Consider the following 20,252-nt stretch of genomic DNA (forward strand, 5'->3'; position numbering starts at 1 on the left):
GATTCAGAAGAGGACCGAAACTGAAAGAGACATGGAACTCTGCACGCTAAAGGAGCTCGAGATTGTGGAGAAGATGGAAAATCTGAGGAACAATCCAACTCAAATTTTGAAGAACATCGAGGCTCTGAAGAAGATTGGAGCGCAGTTACCTGTTCCAGGTGATTCAGGTTACCATTCTCTGGATGAGTCGACGTTCGTCAACAATGAAAGAGGCCGTCCTCTGGACCCAAAACTCGCTAATTCGCAAACTATGAGTATCGACAAATCGCCAGATCCATACATGGACGGACCACCAGCTGTACAACCTCCACAACGACAACGTGGCTTGTCGTCCGATGAGTCTACTGCCGGAAAGTCTCCTAATAACTCGGAAGGGGAGTCCGATCGCACAGACGAATCGCAGGATCCATACAAGGATGGACCACCAGCTGTACAACCTCTCCATCGACAACGTGGCATATCACCCGTTAGACCTACCGCCGGAAAATCTATCAAGAAGGCGGAAGGGGAACCTGATCGAAAAAGAAAACGCGTTATCACTTGAGCCGGAGCCAAAGCTTGCAGCGGGCGAGGCTTTGACTTAACAGTCACGATGTCCACCACAAATGTACAACACAACACCAACAACGTCTGGAATTAATGCTGGCAGTCTATGGCTAGCTTCGTTGCGCTCTTTGAACGATACTTGGAGGTTTGCTGGTCACTGAAACACAGATTCGTAGACTGCTAGGTATGCTGCCTAGGTCGGCATCAGCCATATTCTTATCCGGACAATGAAGAATAAGATTCTTGTCGCAATACTGAGCATCTTGCTACGGGCCGTTCGTGCTATGTGTGACTTCTCCGCGCCGTCTCTGAGCCACCACTGGTCGTCCTAGAGGACGTGTTGAGTTCTGAGATAGCCTACATTGGCGTACGCTGTTGGCTTGAAAGGGATCTGAGAGTGTGAACACGCTCGAGAGCACAACTCGCCTGGCAAACGCATACCGTGAAGTATATCGTCCCAAGGTAGACGAATCGACTTATCACAAGGTCAGGTGCCCCTTCTTGCCAAGCTCAACAACCAACAAGCAACCTCGCGTGCTCACAGCGCTGTCCCTCGATGATTCATACGCACAAGGTCTACAAGTCCCTCCTAGGCACTCAACCCACGCTTCTCGCTCTCCGAGAAAAATATGACCATCCGCCACAACTTCTTGACCAGCTGTTCTGCTTCTTCGTCGAGTGCCTATTTCACCAACATGTTAACAACCCATCTCCACAAGTTAAAGAAAGGATAGAAACTTACACCCTCCAACTCCCCAACCAACTCCCCCGCCCCCTTCCGTCCCCTCAACCCCTCCACCACAACATCAACCAACATCTGCTCCTGCACTCCCAGATACTCAACAATCTTCTTCTCCACAAACGGCTTCAGCCGCTCCTCAATCACCCCTTCCTCGTCCAAGAACTCCCACTTGACCTCCCAAGCCCACAGGCCCTCCTTATCATTCGGAATCTCTTGCGCCAGCGCCTTCGCAGCAGCGGCGCGCTGTTCGGGCGTCATGCTCGCGCCCTCGGAATCAGCAGAGGGACCAGTAGGGACCGGGCCAAGGTCTATCTTGACGAGTTCGCGTTTCGTGGACTCTGTGGCTTCGGAGTCGTCGAGGAGGCCTTCGACTTCGGCGACGGTGCGTTTGTTCTTTTCCTTTTCGGTGGCTTGGCGTTGGGCGGCGGCGCCGAGGGAGAGTTTGAAGCGTGCTGGTTGGGTTGGGGCGGTGGGTGTTGTGGCGGACGGGGGTTCTGGTCTTCGTCGGTCGTCGATGAGGTCGCCATTGTCGTGTCTTCGGTCGGGGTGTTGGCGTGAGCGGTCGTAGTCGTCTCTGTCGCCGCGATCGCGGTCCATGGAGTTAGCATATGCGTCGGACGAGTCTCTGCCTGAGCGGTCACGCTGTTGTCTGTTCTCCCATTCTCGCTCGCGGCGCTCAGCGGCTCGGTCGGCTTCGTCGTGCATCCGTTCTCGCTCGCGGAAAGCGCTTCGTTTGCGCATCCACGCGCTGTGGTCGGCGTAGTAGTCATCAGCGCCGCGAACGGCTTCCTTTTCGTCGTCGAATTCTCGTAATCGCGCAGCCATGGCTTGCTTTTCTTCTTCCAGTTTGGATGCTTCTTCCTCGTCGCGGGCTTTTTCGCGCTCTACGGCCGCGGTTCGTGAGCGCTCGCGGTTGAGCCAGCGGCGTTCTTGGTCGAGGTAGGCTTTCTCTTCCTCAGCCTTCTTGCCTGACTGCGTCGGCGTTCGAGTTCAGCGTCCGATGCATCGGTGTCGGATTCGTCGAAGTTGGCTGCGGTGGAAATGCCCGTGCCGTTGACGAAGGTGACGCCCTTCTGATAGTCGCGTGGGATTTGTACGCCGGTCATTTGTTTGGGTCCTGAGGGAGCATTGAGACCAGAGGCACGATCCCGCGGGCCGGATGGAATGCCATTTGCGCCGCCAGGACCAGATGGGGCGGATGAAGGTGGCGGAGAGCCAAGTCTAGATGGTCGACCACTGCCGTTTATCGAAGAACGATTGCGCTCTTGCCTCTCGAACTCTTCCTCTCTTTGCAGTCGCTCCAGATCTCGTCGGTTGCTGCGATCTCTGAACGAGGCAATCTCTTTGGCGACTGTTTCTCGCATCTCAGCGGGAATATCTGACAGCTCATCGTCTGCAGATATGGGTATCGTGATGATGGCTTCTCCATTGGCGTCCACTCCGTTGCTCATGTCCACGTCACCATCTCTGTCAAGGCCAGACATTTCGTCCTTGGGCTGGTCGACTGATGGATGGGCCAGATCATTCAGAACAGCGTTTAGCGCTGTTCTGGCATGGTCGAGACGCATTTGTCTGCTGTCTTCATCCACGCCACCAATATTTTCCTCGTATTGCTCGATGTACGCCCGGGAGTTTTCGTCGGCGACAACGAGAAGTAGTGATTTTTCAACGTGATTCTCGTCCTGCTCGCCTTCCTCCTCTTCCTTCTTGATGCCGTTCTCTTCCTCTTTCTTGATGCCGTTCTCCTGTTTTACGGTCTCCTTGGGAACCTGCCTCTTGACCGGTACTCGCACGTCCCTCAATGTCTCGATTGCTGTATTCAAGCTTTCTGGATCCTCGTACTCAGCAAAGCCAAATTTGCAGGGCTTATCCTGCGCGTCCATAGCTCTGACCCATCTCTTGAGGTTGCCCGCCGATCTGAGTATGCGCTCGATGCCTTCGTCTCCGCCGCAGCCTTCGGTGATGCCGCCGATGAAGACTGTCTTGATTACCTCTTCTCGTGTCTGCGGCTGCACGGGCGTCAAGCCTCCTCTATCCTGTCGGCCGTCCGTACCAGAGCCTAGACCTGCCCTTCTGCCACCCCTGTCTTCTCGTCCATCCAGTAATGAAGACTTTGCTGGTTGTGAGGTGCCCAGTCGTATCACGGGCGCGGAGAAGTTGATGTTTGGCATGTTCGCTGGCGGTTGAAAGTTCGGAGGGAAACCTCCTCGGCCGTCCGTCGGCGTCTCTGCTTGTTGCATGCCTGGCGGTGCGCCTGTGCCGGGTGCAGCCATGCCTGGCGGAGGTGCTGTGACTCAAGTCAGTACTGATCATTAGTGTCATAGGCTGGAACTGCTCACCCATTCCAGGGGCTCCTGGGAATCCCCCATAGCCACCTGGCGGCGCATAAGAGCCCGGTGCTTGATATGGGTTGTACATTGTTGGTGGTCGTTCAGTCGGGGACCTGAAAGGCTTTGTGATTGCGCCTGGCGAGGAATTGAGCCACCTGTGTCGAGTTGCGCATCCAGACACGGGATCCTGCACGAGTAGACACTAGAGCACCAGACTACCACCCAATAATTTGTCTACGCGATCCGAACTGTCACCTTGTGTGGGAAGAAGACGGTCGAGAATTCTTGAGGTTGAACACCACATCCACATAAGGCTGAAAATTTCAGCCTCGTTAGATTCGCACTTTCAACGCCGAAGAGCTTCAAGTGAACAGGCATGAGGATGCGTAGGCAATGATGATGCTGACTTGTCAAGAATCTGTATAAGGCGGCCCTCCAGTAACGCCAATGCTATCAAACACAAGCTCATGTCAACATTTTACATATGTTCCATGGAAGACCAGTTCCACATCAACTGGTCTTCTCAGCATGAAGATCGACCTTTCTCCTGCAAGCATTCTCCATCGCATAGTCCTTGTACCGCCCTAGCAGATCAGTATCCTGCATCTTGCCCTGCGTACCGAATGTGAAGTGCGCTGCGAGGGCGTCCGTCTCGACAGCCACGCTCTTGCCCAACTTCTTGGGAAGGTTGACAGTCAGCCACTCCTCATCAACGGTATCCATCGGCAAATTGTCCAACACATCGTCCGCGTATACACAGATGAAGTTAATCGACAAGCGCTGATAGTCTGTGATCCAAGCCTTGTTCAGCTTGTACTTGTCGAGCCGGTTGTCAAGCAGATTCTCGAGGAAGGAATAGTGCTCTTGAGCAGCGATACCCCATGATTTCAGCCCTCTTCCCCACGTGTCGTACTCGATCTTGGACGCAGGCGTTTGTCGCATGGCGCCATCCCTCGTCAGTCGTAGCCAGCGATGGCCGTGATATGGCGGGTCCTGATCCCAGTCCCAGAAGTAGTCCTCAGGTCCAGCCCACGATGGGTAGTCGGTGTACTTCCATGATATCTTGCTACCGTAGTCGAGTAAGGGTGGCTCCCACTTATCGAATTCTGGTAGATAAGGATGCATTGCTCCAGAGTGATAGTGCACCCAGCCCATCAGCGGCGAATTGATCACATTCGCAGAAGTCACCAGGAACTCTGGGTGTTGCAGCTTGAGGCTGACAACTCGAGGCACAGCATCGTCGGCGAAATAAACCACATCGTCGTCGATCTTGATATAGTAAGCACCCCTCTCCACATGGCCCCAGGCATGCCCGTAGCCCTCGAAGCCGATGCCCTCGTCGCTTAGATCGATCTTCTTGTACGCAGGCTCGCCCGCCAGGATCTCTTCCAGATAGGCCAGGTCTGGCTTTTTGCCGGTGTTGAGTACCCAGTGAACTTCGTCAATCCACCCTCCATTAGCTACTAGATTTCTCTAGAGACAGTCAGCATATCTGGCGTAGATAAAGTGGAGTTGCGAACTTGCCTCTAGATAGCACCTCAACATCTCGACCCGATCTCTCCTACCGAAAAACACAAGGCCAATGACCTTCACATTTTTAGGCTTGACATATTTCTGGTTGGCGAGATTGATGGAGAAGCTGTTGCTGGATCCAGCTACAGGGAATGCCAGTTCTCCGGAGTCGTTTAACCGTGGCAATGTCTTGTAGGCCGAGAAGATCACAATCAGGGAGACGATGAAAAGCCCCAGCCATCGTGGACGACTGATGATGTCCCTGAACCCCACCATTGTCACAGCGGGCACCAGCGCGACAAAAAGCTGTATGCGATCATGAAGCTTGTGTGCGATGAATCAGTAAGCCGAAAACATCTTCTCAATTCGCGCTGCTTGTCAACATTATTGTTACCTTACACGTGAAACGCGAAATGGGCAATTGCAAGATCCCGATAATTTTGCGCCGCCGCTCACTTGACGGCGCTTGCTTAATTGAGGCTCGTGTATGTCACCCGGGGGTAGCCAGCGATGGCCGTCGCCAAGATGACACATGATTGAGTCTAGCCAGTGGCCGCCCGCCGTGTCAAATGGGGGTGGCTATAGTGGGCAAGAAGTTATCTTGGCCGGGGTAAGACGGCAGGAAATTCGGGACGGGTGGCTCGTAAGTCATCGTGAGGACGATTGGTGCCTACATATATGAAGCTCAATCGCTGCCGCAGAAGTGCTTGACATCTTGCGGGCGCTCGAGTGATATCAAAGAGCTCGGACGGCTGCTTTCATATATAAAAGTTCCAGACTAGTAGGATCGATGCTTGACAGGAGACAATGATGCGTTGACACGCGTCGTTTGTCGGTAAAACCCTGATGTTTAGCGGTGCGGTGGGCCCAAGCAACGTTTATTGATCCCAAGGTCTGAGCTTCCTTCAACGACATTGATCTTTTTGTTATACATATCGTATACACACATTCGCGATGCGATGAATAGCGGGTAGTGAGGCTACGAAAGCGATGCTCGGAGCCTTTGACTTGATAGCATCGATGGTCGTCCGAAATGACGGGACGGTAGTCCTTAGGTGGGCATCCAGGTAGTCTGGAGCATTACACAGCAATCATCGACTCATGTCTAGGCGGACTGACAAGATGCTTCATTGAGTAGCCGTTCAACAGGTCTGGGCGGCTTAGAGGCACAAAGATGGTAGAAGATGAGGTTTTGCAATCAAAGGTGTAGGACCGTACAGGTAAGACTTGATGCAGGAAGCCGAAATGTAAGGGGAACCCGGCAGCACGCTGTAGGATGGACTGTGTTGGACCGACAGCGACGGCAATGTTGGAACGGGTCAAAGGATTTCAGAAACGACTGCAGCAAGCGGAAATTGGAGGCGCTCTTTCTCTCTTGCCGTGCAACTGCAACAACGACGGGGCAGTTGAGGAGGGCAACCACAACTACACGACTGCACCTGCACCTGCACACAATCAATATTTTCTTTGGTAAATAGTCTCTTCGCAAACCTCAAGCACATCTTTCCACCCATTCAATCGTCAATACCACCACATCCAACTCTTTTTATTTACCGCATCCAATCTGTCGCTTCGACAACGAGACACCACGTTCGTTATTGGACTCAGTCGCATACATTACTCTCTTTCGAAGCAATCATCGCGACGGCTGCAACACATCGCCAAGTCAATCTCTTCTTCCGAGTCGTTCTCTGAGACCTGTCTAGCAACTTAAGGACCAGCTATCGATATGTCTTCTGCAGCTTCGAAGATGTCACTCGTCCTCATCCTTCTGGTCACGCTCTTCGGGTCAGCTTTCGTCAATGCTACTTGCTCGGCTGGTCTGAAAGTCTGCGGCACAGGCTGCGTCAATCCTGCTGCTGGCGAAGATTGCTGTGAGTCAAACGGAGTCTTCTGTAAGTAGCAAGCCCCCATCCAGGCGAATCCATCACGCTGACACTGTTCAGCGGTCTGCCCTGCCCCAACCGGTTCCATTGCGACCACCACAAGCACCTTCACTACTTCTACTCTTCTCACCACTGCTACGCTCGAGACTGTCACCTACACTGCCACCTCTACCGCCTCGGCTGGCTACTCCGGTCCGGCCTCTCTCCCATCCACTGATGTTGCTGGAGCATCGACAGCTTCGGGCACATGTGTCATCTCGACAACCACAGTCATCGTTACCAGCTCCTTCACTATCGCTACGCCTCCTCCGGTCACCGTCTCAGTCTCCGTTCCATTCACTACTACTGTTGTTGGCAGCAGCTCTAGTCTGTCCACATCTCTCAACATCACAGAATCATGGACTATTCCTACGAGTGCAGTCACTAGCCCTGCCTCGTCCACTATTACACCTGGCTACGGCAGCAACACCACCTCTTTCACTCCGCCAACCCCTGCCCCACCAGTCCCTGCCACAACCAGTCCGTCCAGTGTGTCCGGTGCGACTACCACTGCAACTAGTGGAAAGCTCACCACCACCACCAGTGTAACGCCGTCGACTTACACTCCCAGTAATGGTGCGAGCGAGCCCACTGTCGGCGCCTTGCTGGCTGTCGTGGTCGCTGTGGCTGCCATGATGATCTGATTGGGTTGTAGCATGTGACACCAAATCTGGCGCAGGCACTGGTCGATCTAGCTGCAACATCTGCATAATACCGACGCGTACCACATCGGAAGCTTTTGCTTGAAAAGATGGGTGAGCTTCATGCGCTTCTATTTGTGTTTTCAAATCAAGCGAAGGGGGAAATAATGGATCCATCCAACGAAGAATTGCCCATAGCTTTCGACGACAAATGAACGAACATCTGAACATGTCTCCTCGTGCCTTTTCCAGTCGTTCTCAGGGAACTATGTACCTGCACGCCTTCGATGTAGTCCATCGGCAGCCACCCAGCTTCGAGCCGATGACGGCCTCGCCTCGCCTAGAAGCCTCACTGCAGCGACCTTCGCTAGCTGCTGCGCGGGACTCCCAAAAGAAGCAACGGGCGCAGCTCTAGGCCTGAGCACCCCCGCGATGTTCATTCACCGCCCCTCGTAGACCCACAATTAAATTTCTCCAGAACGTGAGGACTTCTAAGAAATATTTCCGAGTCAGAAATTCAGCTTGCGCTTCTGAGTTCTATTTTCGAAAGCATAGCTTCCGCCGTCTCTGTTCACTCCTGCTCTTCTGGCGTTACAAGTCCTCGACGAAGCCCGACAGACCTCTGCCACTCCCTTTCACTATCAGCGAACTCACCACACACTTCTCCAGACCACCGCTCCGTCCATCGCAGTCCACTTCACTTCCTCACGAACCACACCACATCCCCCAGCCCACGTTCTCCTACCACCTCCTACAACCACCACCGCCACCATGCCAGGCATAGATACCCCCTCCCACCCCGAAGACACCCGCGTCCTAGGCTACGACCCTCTCATCCCGCCCGCCCTCCTCCAATCCGAAATCCCCCCAACCTACACCTCCCAAGCCACCGTCGCCAAAGGCCGCCGCGACTGCAAGGCCATAATACACCAGACCTCCGACCGACTCCTCGTCATGGTCGGCCCCTGCTCGATCCACGACCCCGCCACGGCCCTCGAATACGCCCACCTCCTCCTCCCGCTCGCCCACCGCCTGCGCAACGACCTCTGCATCATCATGCGCGCCTACCTGGAAAAGCCCCGCACAACAGTCGGCTGGAAAGGCCTGATCAACGACCCCAACATCGACGAATCCTACCGCATAAACAAAGGTCTCCGCGTCTCGCGCCAGCTCTACGCCGACCTGACAAACCTAGGCATGCCCATCGCCTCCGAAATGCTCGACACAATCTCCCCACAATTCCTCGCCGACCTCATCTCCCTGGGCGCCATCGGCGCACGCACCACCGAATCCCAGCTTCACCGCGAGCTCGCCTCCGGCCTGTCCTTCCCAATGGGCTTCAAGAACGGCACCGACGGCTCCCTGTCCGTCGCGATCGACGCAGTCGGCGCAGCCGCCGCGCGCCACCACTTTATGGGCGTGACCAAAGACGGCCTCGCCGCCATTACGCGCACGTCCGGCAACGAAGATGGCTTCGTTATCTTGCGGGGAGGCAGTCGCGGCACAAACTTCGATGCAGAGAGCATCAGCAGCGAAAGCCGCCCTCGCAGCCAAGAAACAAAAGCAGGTTCTCATGGTGGACTGCTCGCACGGCAACAGCCAGAAAGACCACCGGAACCAACCGAAAGTTGCGTCTGTCATCGCGGAGCAATTAAGGCAAGGTGAGGAGGGGATCGTGGCGGTGATGATCGAGAGTAATATCGAGGAGGGCAATCAGAAGGCTCCCGGAGCGGGCCAGGGCGGGTTGAGTGGGTTGAAGAAGGGGCAGAGTATTACGGATGCGTGTATTGATTGGGAGACGACGGTCAAGGTGTTGGAGGATTTGGCGGATGCGGTCCGGACGAGGAGGGAGGTGGTCAAGTCAAGGCAGAATGGGAGCAATGGCGCTACGAACGGGCACTAAGTGAACCTGCATAGTCTGAGCATACTTTAAGGTACACAGAGCAAGGTGGTCAGGAGCGACATTGTCGGTCTCGTAGACAAAAGTTGTGGCAGGCACGGCGCACTGGACTCGGCATGTAGGGAAATGGGATGCACATGCTATAACGGCTCGGAGCTATCAAGTAGAAACTGCTTGTGAATAGGTTGGGACAGCTCTTCTTGCTCCAGAAATATTGAACGGCGAATTCTGTCTAAAGTCATCTATACAGCTCGAATTAACTTCGGGCATAATGTACACTTGCATGTCCAATCCACCTCTGGTAACACAAGGTACCTTGAGCTATCCCAGTGCGAGGCATCAGCTAGACCGCATCATGACAACCTACCTTCCTTGGGCGTCAAATTTTCTGCTTCTTGGTCACTGGCAGACTGACCTCGTCTCCCTCAGCGTCATCTGCCGCAGGCCTAGACCCCGAGGACACGCCTTCCCCTCTGCCATCGCCACCATTCGTCCTCGCCGTCTCATTCCGCAACACCTCCGCTGCCTGTGCCGCGCGCTTCCTCGCCCTCTTGCTCTCACCCGCCACGTTTCCAAGGCGTCTAGCAATGTCATCGACCTGCAAACCATCAACAACACGATCTCCAGCAGAACTACCACGCCTCGGATTGTGTATCTCACCATTACTCTCATCACTCCGCCTCCGCTGAATGCTACCAGGACCCGGCACCGAACCAACCTTCCTAACTTTCGCCCCCTTCGCGTGCTTGAACTTCACCGGCCTGCCCTCCTTGGCCGCCTTCTTAGCCGTCAGCTTATCTAACTCGTCCCGCTGCTCTTGCTTTCTCGCCTCGCCGAATTCGCTCTGTAGGTCAAGGAGCCTCTGGATCGCCGGGTAGTACCTGCTCGCCTGAGCGATCTCCGAGACCTTGATGCGCATGCCGTCGAACGCGATGCAGACCGGAGGAGGCGCCGTCGTGGCGGAAGAGAAGGGTGTGAACGTTCCGTTCGTTTCGTCGAGTGCATCTGCTCGGACGTCGTCAGATTGTCGTTGCTGAGCAGGTGGAGCTTGTGCGAGGGCGTCCGCGTGCGCTTCGACTGGGTCCAAGTCATGCGCCACTATGGCCTCTTCGTACTTGATGCTCTCGCCCAATTTCACATTCGCTAGATTAGGCACTTTTGGATACCGTTGGCTGAAATGCGTCAAGACGATATTTTTGGCTCGCATTTCAATGCCCACCGCCAGAGCTTCGGATGTTGTGCTGTGCTTCTTTGCGAGAGCGTCACCCGCCATCTCGTCATCGAATGTGGCTTCGTGTATGAGGACATCCGAGTCCGTGCCTATGTCACAAAACTGACTGGACGGTCGACAATCGCCGCTGTACGAGACCTTGAATCCGGACTTGAAGGTGATGGTAATAGCTTGTGAGCCGGCACAGTGTGAAACACGCACTGTGTCCACTCGCTGTATCGCCGATTTCGATGCAGAGAGGTCGAATGGCTGGCCTCTGATCGTAGGACCATCATCGGTTTGGGAGCAGACCATCATTACAACTCCTGTCTCTGTGAGGACGCTCGGTTCGACTGAGGAATACTCGCTCAGCCAGTCGATCATATTCTGTTCCGACATCAGATAGATCGTGCGATCAAGATCTTTGCCCGCTTCGCCCAAGGCATCAAAGGCGCGCGCTCTTGCCTGTAGGAACGAGACAGTGCCGAGATGGTGATCTGCGTGTAAATGAGAAATCCAGATGGCCTGAGTCTTGCGCAGAACTTCTTCGTACTGCTCGGGGCTAAATGATCTTCGCAGCTGTCCTGTTGTGTTTTCTCCGCAGTCGAGCAGTACGTTACCTTGATCGGAAGGCAGCCTGATCAACGTACCAGAAACATTACGATACTTTGATGGCTGCGAAGACCCTGTGCCCAGGGTGATAATCTCTGGCTCTGTGAGAGGCTCAGATGATACTGTGGCAGCACTTGGGGCTCATTCGTCTCAATCATGTTATCTGGAAGCTTGAGAGGATCCGCCTCCGACATATCTCGGTATGCCGGAATGTTATCGCGGTCAACGGAGTATTTCGGCTCGAGATTGATGCGCAGGCCTGGCTGCACATCAACGTAATTGCGTTCTTTGGAGGATGACGAACCCTTGAAGTAAGGTAAGGCATTGTCGTAGACAGGCACGGAGAAACTTCTGGGGTTGATCTTTGCAAGCCACCGATTCTGGAATGCAGCCGAACCAAAGCTAGGGTTGTTGGGAGCAACATCCACGTCACTGACAAAGTGCTCTAATTCTTTCAAGGCACTCGTCAGATTCTCGAAAGTGTTTGACGACCCAACGTGAGGACCGAGGATCCAGATGGCGGCGACAACGTCTGCGAGAGCATCTTCAGGTGCTGAACTGAGAAGGTTCTGGAGGTATTCGGCATGGCCAAGCGAAGGCAGGTCGAAGATTGCAACGCCCTTTCCAACCTTGGTCGGACCGAGCACCATATCAGGTGTGATGACGTCGCCGTTCATGAGTTTGACCGACTTTCCGCTTGTGAGCTCGGCATAGAGAGGACCTGGCCTGAGACCAAGTGCCTTGGCTTTCTGTGGGTCAAAGTTGCCACGTTGTGGATGGCCTCTGATGATATATGCTACGGCCACGTTCGATGGGAGGTCGTCAGCAGGGGGCAGTGTGCCTACCAAAGAAGCTGGCCATGGATTCCGTACCATGACTGTCTGGTACAGTGCAATTTGAGGCGTACTCTCGTGATCCTTACAGTAAATGCCCGTGAGGCCCTTCTCCTCTGCACCACGAACGAATACCATGGCAGGCAAATTGACGTCCTTGAAGAGAGTTGGGATCAATCGATCACGGCGCCAATCCGAGTCGAACATATCATTCACAATTTTTGCCCTGGTTGCCTGCTCGCTGTCCACTTTGGCGGTTCTTGGATTTCTGCTTGCATCCTGCGCATCTCGAACGGGAATAGACCACACTTTTATGTTCTCGTCCTCGAAAGAAGGTTCTTGCGGCCAGCCAGGAACATCGGGCTCGATCTCATGTATCGTGAGCGGCATACCCGTCCGGAAGATGAATCTTCGGGCCGTGGCAAGGGTATGTAGCAGTTTCGGTGCACCGTGAATATGCAGACGCTGTCGATGGCCTCGATGGCCGTGCTCGGCAGCTTCCGCAGTCATTATCTCGGCGAGGGTCAGCATCACGCCCATGATTCCCCCATTTGTCGTCCAAGTTGTCGGACCAGTCAGGAACATGTCATGTATTTTGGCCAAGCCGAAGTTGCGCTGGATGACCGCTCTTTGGGTGCCCTCTGCGACATGGCCGAACAGGTAACGCTTCGAGTCGAAGACTATGGCAAAAGTTGTGCCAGGAGTGTCCGCCGTGGGAGCCGTGAGGAATTGTATGCTATAATTTTGGCGCTTGTTGCCGACGGCGGGCATTGGGGTTGGCTCTGGCATCGTGCGCGCAGGTCGCCAGATCGGCCCACCCGGCCTGTCGAGAAGAAGAACTTCGTAGACCTTTGTCCGTACTGCTTCTCGTAGTTTGCTTACTAGCGACCAACGTCTTTTTTGAATGGTTGGCTTGGTGTCTGCCGCGCGATTTTCCTTCTGTCCAGAGCGCCTCTCATTTCGCTGTGAGGAATGGGATGGTAAAGTCGAGGAGAGCCTCTTCGCTCCTAGTGACACATTCAATGTACGTTGGCCCGCCTGTCTCTGTGCGTAGAGTAAGAGGCTTCGTCCCTGTGCAAAGCGACCTGGACTTGCGAACCGCGTAGAATGGTAGGAGTAGAAACGGCAGCGCAGTGGAACGAACCCGAGATAAGCCACTTTGGACCTGGGGAGGACGAACAGCCTGAGGCCCTCGCAAGTCTCGCCTGCGTCCAACGGAGATAAATGAGCGACGAGGAAATGAACTTTGGCAAGAGTAAGGGCGTGCAAAAAGTTGAGGTTGAAGTCGTGCCCGCAAAAAAAGTCACAACTCCAACATGATGTTATAACTTGCGCTAACGACACTCTATTTCAGTCGGCCTACACACGAGGTCTATAATCTCACGAATCCGCCGGAGCGTTCATGGGAGGAGTTACAGCATTTGAGGTCATCATGATTGTTTCGCACTACCAAACGCTATACTCCAGATTGACTGCTATGCCTACCAGCACTGCTCTCCTTCCTCTTCTGTTCACAACAGCTTATGAGGGCAGCAGCAACCCAATCCGCCGACTTGTTTCGTCCAACTCCATTATCATTCCATCGAGTGTCCTGCTCGTGAATGGGTTGATGGCAGTAAATTCAGTATCCTGAGCAATCGAAGTAACGGTAGCAGATGTCTTTCCAAGCCATGAAGAAGCCGTCGTGTGAGGCTTGGTCTGAAGACTCAGACCTGCTTTCCTAACTGCGTCTGGAAGTGGTGAAAGTGTCGGTGAGGATTTGGAGGTCTCTGAGCTGAAGTCGCATTGGACCCTCTTCTCAGAGCACTCGTTAAAGTCGATGACAGGCGGCTCGGGTAGCTCGGTGACTGCGAACACTTGAAAATCGTTGTGCTGCACAGCTGGTGTCCAGGAAGAAGTGTCAAAGAGCGAAGAATCAAAGTTGACCTCTGGCATGAGCGCCATTCCGATCATTGGTTGTTGCTGCGAGGTAGACATTTTGCGGGCGGCATCGTGTGGGTTTACGTCCTTACGCTGGGTCTGCGAATGCGTGCGCTCGACAGGAGTCGTGGTCGGGCGCTGCTGTGTCGGTTGCTGGACTTGGGGCGCGCTTCCACCAGACTGGCTCAGCTCCTGTAGGAAACCAGAGAAAGCCTGAGAGGACAGCAGCATGCGCGTGAGCTCGGTGAGACGGTTGTTTTCTTCACGGAGTTGTTGGTTCTCGGTGCGGAGAGCGCTGGCTTCGTCCACCTTAGAGGCAACCTCGCCTTCAAGTTGGCCAATATACTCTGGTCAACGTTAGTATTGTCAACAAAAGAATATGGCAATAACATACCCTTTCTACGCGATCGGAACGCCCTAGCAGACACCTTGTTCCGGAGTTGTCGTCGCTCCTTGCTGGTCAGCTTCTTTCCTTCCTCGCTAGCGAGCAGACGTTCGTCCTCATCCATGTCCTCTTCATCTTTCCGAGACTTGGGCAGGCTTGACATGTTGGGATCAGGCGAATCCTCCGTCTTCGCATCGCTTGAGACGCTCTTCTGTCGCATCTGGTTGAGGATACGGGAGATGCTTTCCTCCACACGGGGATCCTTGCCAGCGGGAGCCTTTGGAAGTGGCTTCTGACCGGCAGGCAGTGCGCGTGGGGCTTGCTGCTGCTGTTGCTGCTGACGTCGGACCATTTCCTGTTGTTGCTTGGCCTGCTCGGCCTTTGCCTGAGCGGCTTGGCTATGCATACCAGGATAGATGCGTTGATTCTGAGAAGAACCCGATGAGACTAGCGTCGTAGGACTGACGAATTGACCTGGGTTGCCGCTCAAGATGGTTGGGGACTCGGCGTCAAAGTCGAGATCGTCCATACGAGAGAAATCAAAGTCTTCAATCTTGCTCAGAGCTGGTAGGTCGATGGGGTTCGATGGCATCACAAAGCTGCCCTGTCCGTTCCAATATTGTAGACCCGCGGTCTGATTGATAGCAAAGGTGTTGGCTAGACCTCCAGCGGGCAGACCGGTCTGCTGGCGGTAGGCGTCATAGGGGAAGCTAGGCCCCGCGAAGGTCTGGGTGGACGACCCAAAGTGCGATGACTGATGAGCGAGTTGAGGCACCTGAGTACTGGGGGATGTCGTCGACGGTGTGAATTCGTCTAGGTTGAGGAGCGAGTCCATGTCGTCGTCGAATGAAGTAATCATATCAGGAGGATGTTTGCCCAAGGTGTATACCTCAGGAACGCAATTGAGAGGTGCCTAAAATTAGAGTGCTAGGCGATTGGAAAGTCGTCGTAAGCTCTTCGTTTTTGGTATGAATGTGTTGATATAGATGTCTCGTTACGTGTACAATCACTGTGATATACGCAAGACAGACGAAGTCGTGCGTGTCGTGAGGGGATGCACAGCTACAAGAACGAAACGTGGGAAGCGTGGAATAATGATGTCCAAGAGGGAGGAGAGAACTGGTGAGTGGGAAGAGTTGGCAAAGAGTTGGAGCGGAGGGAGAAACGAATTGGTGGTGTCTCGGGCCCGATGGGTGGAGGACCCCTTCACTGCCCTGATTACTATTGGCCTCCAATGCTAGCCAGGAGGCTGAGTTTCCAGGCTGTCAGGTTTCAGTACATCCCATTCGAAGATGCCGCTTGTTCCGCCCCTCGAACATCGAGTCGCCCAGGCGTGCCAGGATATTCCAAGAGTCTTGTTCCTCTTACCTCCGTCGTCCAAGACCATGGACATGCGAGCGATCGCATCATGCTGCCTTTCGAGAGTGAGGCTTCATCAAGACCGAGTTGGTCTCGTGCAATGTTTACAACATCAGCGATTTCCTTACCTCAGCGAGTCACTGTGGCTTGATGAGAATTCAATGGGAACCTTGCCAGAAGGTTCAAGCGAGGCGAGATGATACAAACCATTGCTCCGTTGTCTCCGGCGCCTGCCCGACACGGCTGCTGTTTCGCAAATCTCAATGGTGGGACTGACAGTGCGAGATCAGCACAACTCGAGAGATACGTGCAGCACAGAAATGCTGTGGTCCGTTTAACACCTCGTGCGTTGCCTCGGGCGGGCAGGTTTGTACGATGATGGAGATGTTGCTGTGGCGAGAAGGAAGAAGTTTGATGCTGAAGGTTTGGGAGTGAGAATCGAAAAGAGGCCAGGAGCAATCGGAAGCACAGCCACAACACCCACAGGTTCGGATTCATCGGCAAAAGGACTGAGCCACAATTGAAAATGTGCCGCCTCGATACAGTCACGTGCAATGCCGACCACGTGATCTTCACGTGACTCATCACGATGTCATCCATGGATTGAACTTCCGGACTCCAAAATTCTCTTCACCCCACGGAGCTCGCCGCTTCAACGCTTCAATCACAATCGCGGCAAGAGGGGAACGCATAGCGCAGCCCTGAGTAATCGCAGAATGCTAGCGTTTCCTCCCCATTGTAAACGTGGAAACGGAAACGATTACTCCTGTATTGTCTTTAACATCAAGGCTTCCTTCTCTAGAAGTCTCTCATATACACATGCTGTGCCAAATCACGAACAACAATCGCCGGCATGGCGGACCGCACTTACCGGCAGCTGATTCCGTCCTTGATACGGCAAACGAAACCTCGATTCTGCCATGCACATATCCGGCAGACACAACGACGACAAGTAGCTACAGCAGCAGCGGCTGTAGAGGCCGATAACAACGTCCCTCCCCAATGGCAGCCACATGATCTCCCTGTCGTCAGTCGATCTGACCCTCGATCTCGACTCGACCGTCTTCGTAACGAACCCGAGCCACGCTCGTTCTCTTCTTTCCTCACAGACAACTATGCTCGCCACCACAACTACCTCCGAATATCGGTCACAGAACGGTGTAATCTACGATGTCTGTACTGCATGCCCGAGGAGGGCATCGAACTGTCTCCGCAAGCCAAGCTCCTCACGACACCTGAGATAGTATACCTGTCGTCAATCTTCGTCAACCAAGGCGTCGACAAGATACGGCTGACTGGTGGAGAACCTACGGTACGGAAAGACATCGTGGACTTGATGCAGCAAATTGGGCAGTTAAGACGCAACGGATTGAAAGAGCTATGTATAACAACCAACGGCATTTCTTTGCACCGGAAACTGGACGCTATGGTCGAGTCTGGTCTGACTGCTGTCAACCTCAGTCTCGACACTCTGGATCCGTACCGGTTCACGCTGATGACCCGCCGGAATGGGCACGAAGCGGTCATGAAGTCCGTCAACCGGATCCTCGAAATGAACCGACTCGGGGCCGGCATCAAGCTCAAGATCAACTGTGTGGTCATGCGTGGAATCAATGAACGCGAGATCATTCCCTTCGTCGAGATGGGCAAAGAACAGGACCTTGAAGTCCGCTTCATTGAGTACATGCCGTTCGACGGCAACAAATGGTCCGAGAAGAAGATGCTTCCATATCAGGAAATGCTAGCAATGATCAGGGAGAAATATCCTATGGTTGGACAGATTAAAGGTCACCCGAACGACACAAGCAAGACTTACAAGGTGCCTGGCTTCGTTGGTCGGATAGGCTTCATCACGAGCATGACCGACAATTTCTGCGGCACCTGCAACAGGTTACGCATCACAAGCGATGGCAACCTCAAAGTCTGTTTGTTCGGCAATGCTGAAGTCTCGTTGCGTGACGTTCTCCGAGAAGCGAACAGCGGCCTTCCAATCGACCAGGAAGCAATGGAGGCTATAAAGCAGGTCGAGATGGATCGGCGACAGGGCCTGCCAGGAGGTACAGGCGCGCTGGGATTCTCGCAAAGAGAGGCCAAGTTGCTTGACATAATAGGAATGGCAGTCAAGCGGAAAAAGGAGAAGCACGCTGGCATGGGTGAGCTGGAGCACATGGAGAATCGACCCATGATCTTAATCGGTGGGTGATCTCCTCTCCATCCTAAAGCGAGCTTCAGCGGACGATATGAGATGTGGACAAAGTTTTACGACATTTTACGAGCGAAAAAGATACCAGACAAGTTTCAGGAATAGACAGACCACGAAACTATTTCGTGCGATTTACCAGCTTCAGCATCTTCTTCAGGTTCCGCGATACGCACGCTGACTGACTTCTTGTGCCCCGTAGATCAGTTGCCACATTTCTATCAGACACCCTTGTTGCAGTCACGCGTTCCGAGTTCGGTCAGCCCACGGCGCGCAGCATCATGGCCGCCGCTTCACCTCCTCTCAACATCGACTAACTCTTCGCAATCACAAGTCCGATCGTTCTCAACCACTTCTATCAACGGCTCAACTACCAAGCACCCTACGGCCGAGTGCAAACCCACCTCATCAGTATCAATCCCCTCTGCTACTTGGGATTCATCATCTGCGATCTCATCTCCCATCGCGCCGGAAGCTGCCTCGTCTATCCAACCACTCCCCCTAACGCACCTGACCCCCTCAGGCGCAGCACACATGGTCTCCATCACCACCAAAACCCCCTCTCTCCGCAGCGCCACCGCAACTACGACCCTCGTCTTCTCCTCACCCACCACTCACCCGTCTCTCGTCCACGCCACCTTGTCCAAAGGCGATGCCCTTGCCGTTGCGCGCATTGCCGGCATCCAGGCTGCGAAGCTGACCTCCACGCTGATTCCGCTGGCACATCCTGGCTTGCCCCTGGGTGGGGTTGAGGTTGGGATTGAGGTGTTTGCTCCTGGCTCCACAGACGACGAAGCTGGTGGTGATGGAGCTAAGCAGTACGGACATGGCGCAGCGCGTATCACAGCGACCGTCGCTGTGGAGGGCAAGACTGGCGTGGAGATGGAGGCGCTCGTCGCGGCCAACGTGGCCGGGCTGGCGCTGTATGATATGCTCAAAGGGGTGGATAAGGGGATGTTGCTGACTGGGGGAAGGGTTTCGAGGAAGAGGGGTGGGAAGAGCGGTGGATGGCATTGGGATGCGAGGACGGGGAGGGTGGTGAGAGATGATGAAGAGGCGAAGGCGCCTGGCGAGTCATAGTTGAGATCATCCATTGCTAAGAGGCTCGAATAAGTCCAAGAGCCAGAACTTCTCACTCCCATGCTTCTCATCTCCATCGACTCGGCCTAGACTCGCCTGACACGCTGCTCGTACTTCAATGACGTTCCTTGTACACTCCGCTTCGTCATGCCCAGCGAGTCTCAAGTAGGATATTCCATGCTTCAGCATTCGCTGTATGAGCTGGCAATGATGCAACCTCGCTTCGTCCTCGTGGCCACTGGGATTGACGCAAGGGCAAGCATCCGACCTGCAGATCCAACGCTTCCAAAAAGAACAATTGATCACCTCGGCGCCCGTGGTCAGCAGAGCAGACCGCAGCATAAGGGGCATTGTGGTGTCGTTGAGGAAAATGTCGGACTTGGCGCGGTACGCACAAATCAAGGAGGAAAGTAGTGTTGTAATCGCCGTGTGGTGCGAACGACCGTGCACGTCGTCGTCCAGGAGCTCAGACTGGCTCGCAGCTACATAGAGGAGTTCGAGATGCGCGATGAGCTGGGCCATGTCGCCGTGTGGTCCACGACCGAAGCCAGCAAACTCCCAGTCAATCTGTGCGATCAGCCTGCTGATGTCTACAGAGTGCAAAGTGAGCTCACCACTGCTGGTTGGGTCCTTGAGGGCACAGCGATGCCTGAGTCACGCCGTCTCGCCAGTACGTCGTTCGCGACTACGTCTGCGACAAGTACTGCGCCCTTATTACTAGATCAGCTGCTCTCTTGCGGCAACATGGTGTAAAATATTTGTATCACTTACCGTCCAGCAGTCGCCCAAGGTAAAGGATATCTCTGACTGTTCATTTCGCCTCCAGAAGTCCTCATACACCCTCATGTAAAGCACCCGGGCTTCATCGGGCTGTAGGTATTCAGAGATTTTGTTCATGTGGCCTAGAATGGGCTCGATCGCATGGGCTGAGACGAAGACCCTCGCAGCTGGGTTCTCTAGGGAGAGTTGATGCTGACTCAGTAAGTACCGGGCTTCGTCACGGACAGCACTGCTATGCAGTCCACCAAAGAACGTGCCCAGGCGACCTCCCAAATCC

At 54.2% G+C, this 20,252-nt stretch overlaps 8 protein-coding genes across 8 annotated transcripts; 4 read left to right on the top strand and 4 right to left on the bottom strand.

Annotated features, from left to right (window-relative positions):
* Positions 1 to 31: 31 nt before the first annotated feature.
* On the top strand, positions 32 to 544 carry AB675_6273 (uncharacterized protein; the record flags this gene model as incomplete). The annotated part of the gene is made up of 1 exon (XM_018146552.1): positions 32 to 544. The coding sequence occupies one exon, from the start codon at positions 32 to 34 to the stop codon at positions 542 to 544; it is 513 nt and encodes a 170-aa protein (XP_018004023.1).
* Positions 545 to 1,135: 591 nt separating this feature from the next.
* AB675_6274 (U1 snRNP-associated protein) lies at positions 1,136 to 3,706 on the bottom strand (the record flags this gene model as incomplete). Its single annotated transcript, XM_018146553.1, has 4 exons — positions 1,136 to 1,228; positions 1,289 to 2,232; positions 2,262 to 3,575; positions 3,628 to 3,706. 4 exons carry the CDS (start codon positions 3,704 to 3,706, stop codon positions 1,136 to 1,138), a joined length of 2,430 nt encoding a protein of 809 aa, XP_018004090.1.
* A 422-nt stretch (positions 3,707 to 4,128) lies between these two features.
* On the bottom strand, positions 4,129 to 5,406 carry AB675_6275 (uncharacterized protein; the record flags this gene model as incomplete). Its single annotated transcript, XM_018146554.1, has 2 exons — positions 4,129 to 5,091; positions 5,170 to 5,406. 2 exons carry the CDS (start codon positions 5,404 to 5,406, stop codon positions 4,129 to 4,131), a joined length of 1,200 nt encoding a protein of 399 aa, XP_018004162.1.
* A 1,474-nt stretch (positions 5,407 to 6,880) lies between these two features.
* Positions 6,881 to 7,699, top strand: AB675_6276 (uncharacterized protein; the record flags this gene model as incomplete). Its single annotated transcript, XM_018146555.1, has 2 exons — positions 6,881 to 7,025; positions 7,077 to 7,699. 2 exons carry the CDS (start codon positions 6,881 to 6,883, stop codon positions 7,697 to 7,699), a joined length of 768 nt encoding a protein of 255 aa, XP_018003691.1.
* A 768-nt stretch (positions 7,700 to 8,467) lies between these two features.
* AB675_6277 (Phospho-2-dehydro-3-deoxyheptonate aldolase, tyrosine-inhibited) lies at positions 8,468 to 9,599 on the top strand (the record flags this gene model as incomplete). Its single annotated transcript, XM_018146556.1, has 2 exons — positions 8,468 to 9,172; positions 9,216 to 9,599. The coding sequence occupies 2 exons, from the start codon at positions 8,468 to 8,470 to the stop codon at positions 9,597 to 9,599; spliced, it is 1,089 nt and encodes a 362-aa protein (XP_018003763.1).
* A 376-nt stretch (positions 9,600 to 9,975) lies between these two features.
* Positions 9,976 to 13,040, bottom strand: AB675_6278 (Ribonuclease Z 1; the record flags this gene model as incomplete). The annotated part of the gene is made up of 2 exons (XM_018146557.1): positions 9,976 to 11,385; positions 11,457 to 13,040. The coding sequence occupies 2 exons, from the start codon at positions 13,038 to 13,040 to the stop codon at positions 9,976 to 9,978; spliced, it is 2,994 nt and encodes a 997-aa protein (XP_018003990.1).
* A 732-nt stretch (positions 13,041 to 13,772) lies between these two features.
* On the bottom strand, positions 13,773 to 15,391 carry AB675_6279 (uncharacterized protein; the record flags this gene model as incomplete). Its single annotated transcript, XM_018146558.1, has 2 exons — positions 13,773 to 14,518; positions 14,566 to 15,391. The coding sequence occupies 2 exons, from the start codon at positions 15,389 to 15,391 to the stop codon at positions 13,773 to 13,775; spliced, it is 1,572 nt and encodes a 523-aa protein (XP_018003829.1).
* A 1,377-nt stretch (positions 15,392 to 16,768) lies between these two features.
* AB675_6280 (Molybdenum cofactor biosynthesis protein 1) lies at positions 16,769 to 19,195 on the top strand (the record flags this gene model as incomplete). The annotated part of the gene is made up of 2 exons (XM_018146560.1): positions 16,769 to 18,110; positions 18,318 to 19,195. 2 exons carry the CDS (start codon positions 16,769 to 16,771, stop codon positions 19,193 to 19,195), a joined length of 2,220 nt encoding a protein of 739 aa, XP_018003708.1.
* Positions 19,196 to 20,252: the final 1,057 nt, after the last annotated feature.

This window comes from Cyphellophora attinorum, assembly GCF_001299255.1.
Source record: "Cyphellophora attinorum strain CBS 131958 chromosome Unknown Contig4, whole genome shotgun sequence".
In the NCBI taxonomy this organism is placed as follows: Eukaryota; Fungi; Ascomycota; class Eurotiomycetes; order Chaetothyriales; family Cyphellophoraceae; genus Cyphellophora; species Cyphellophora attinorum.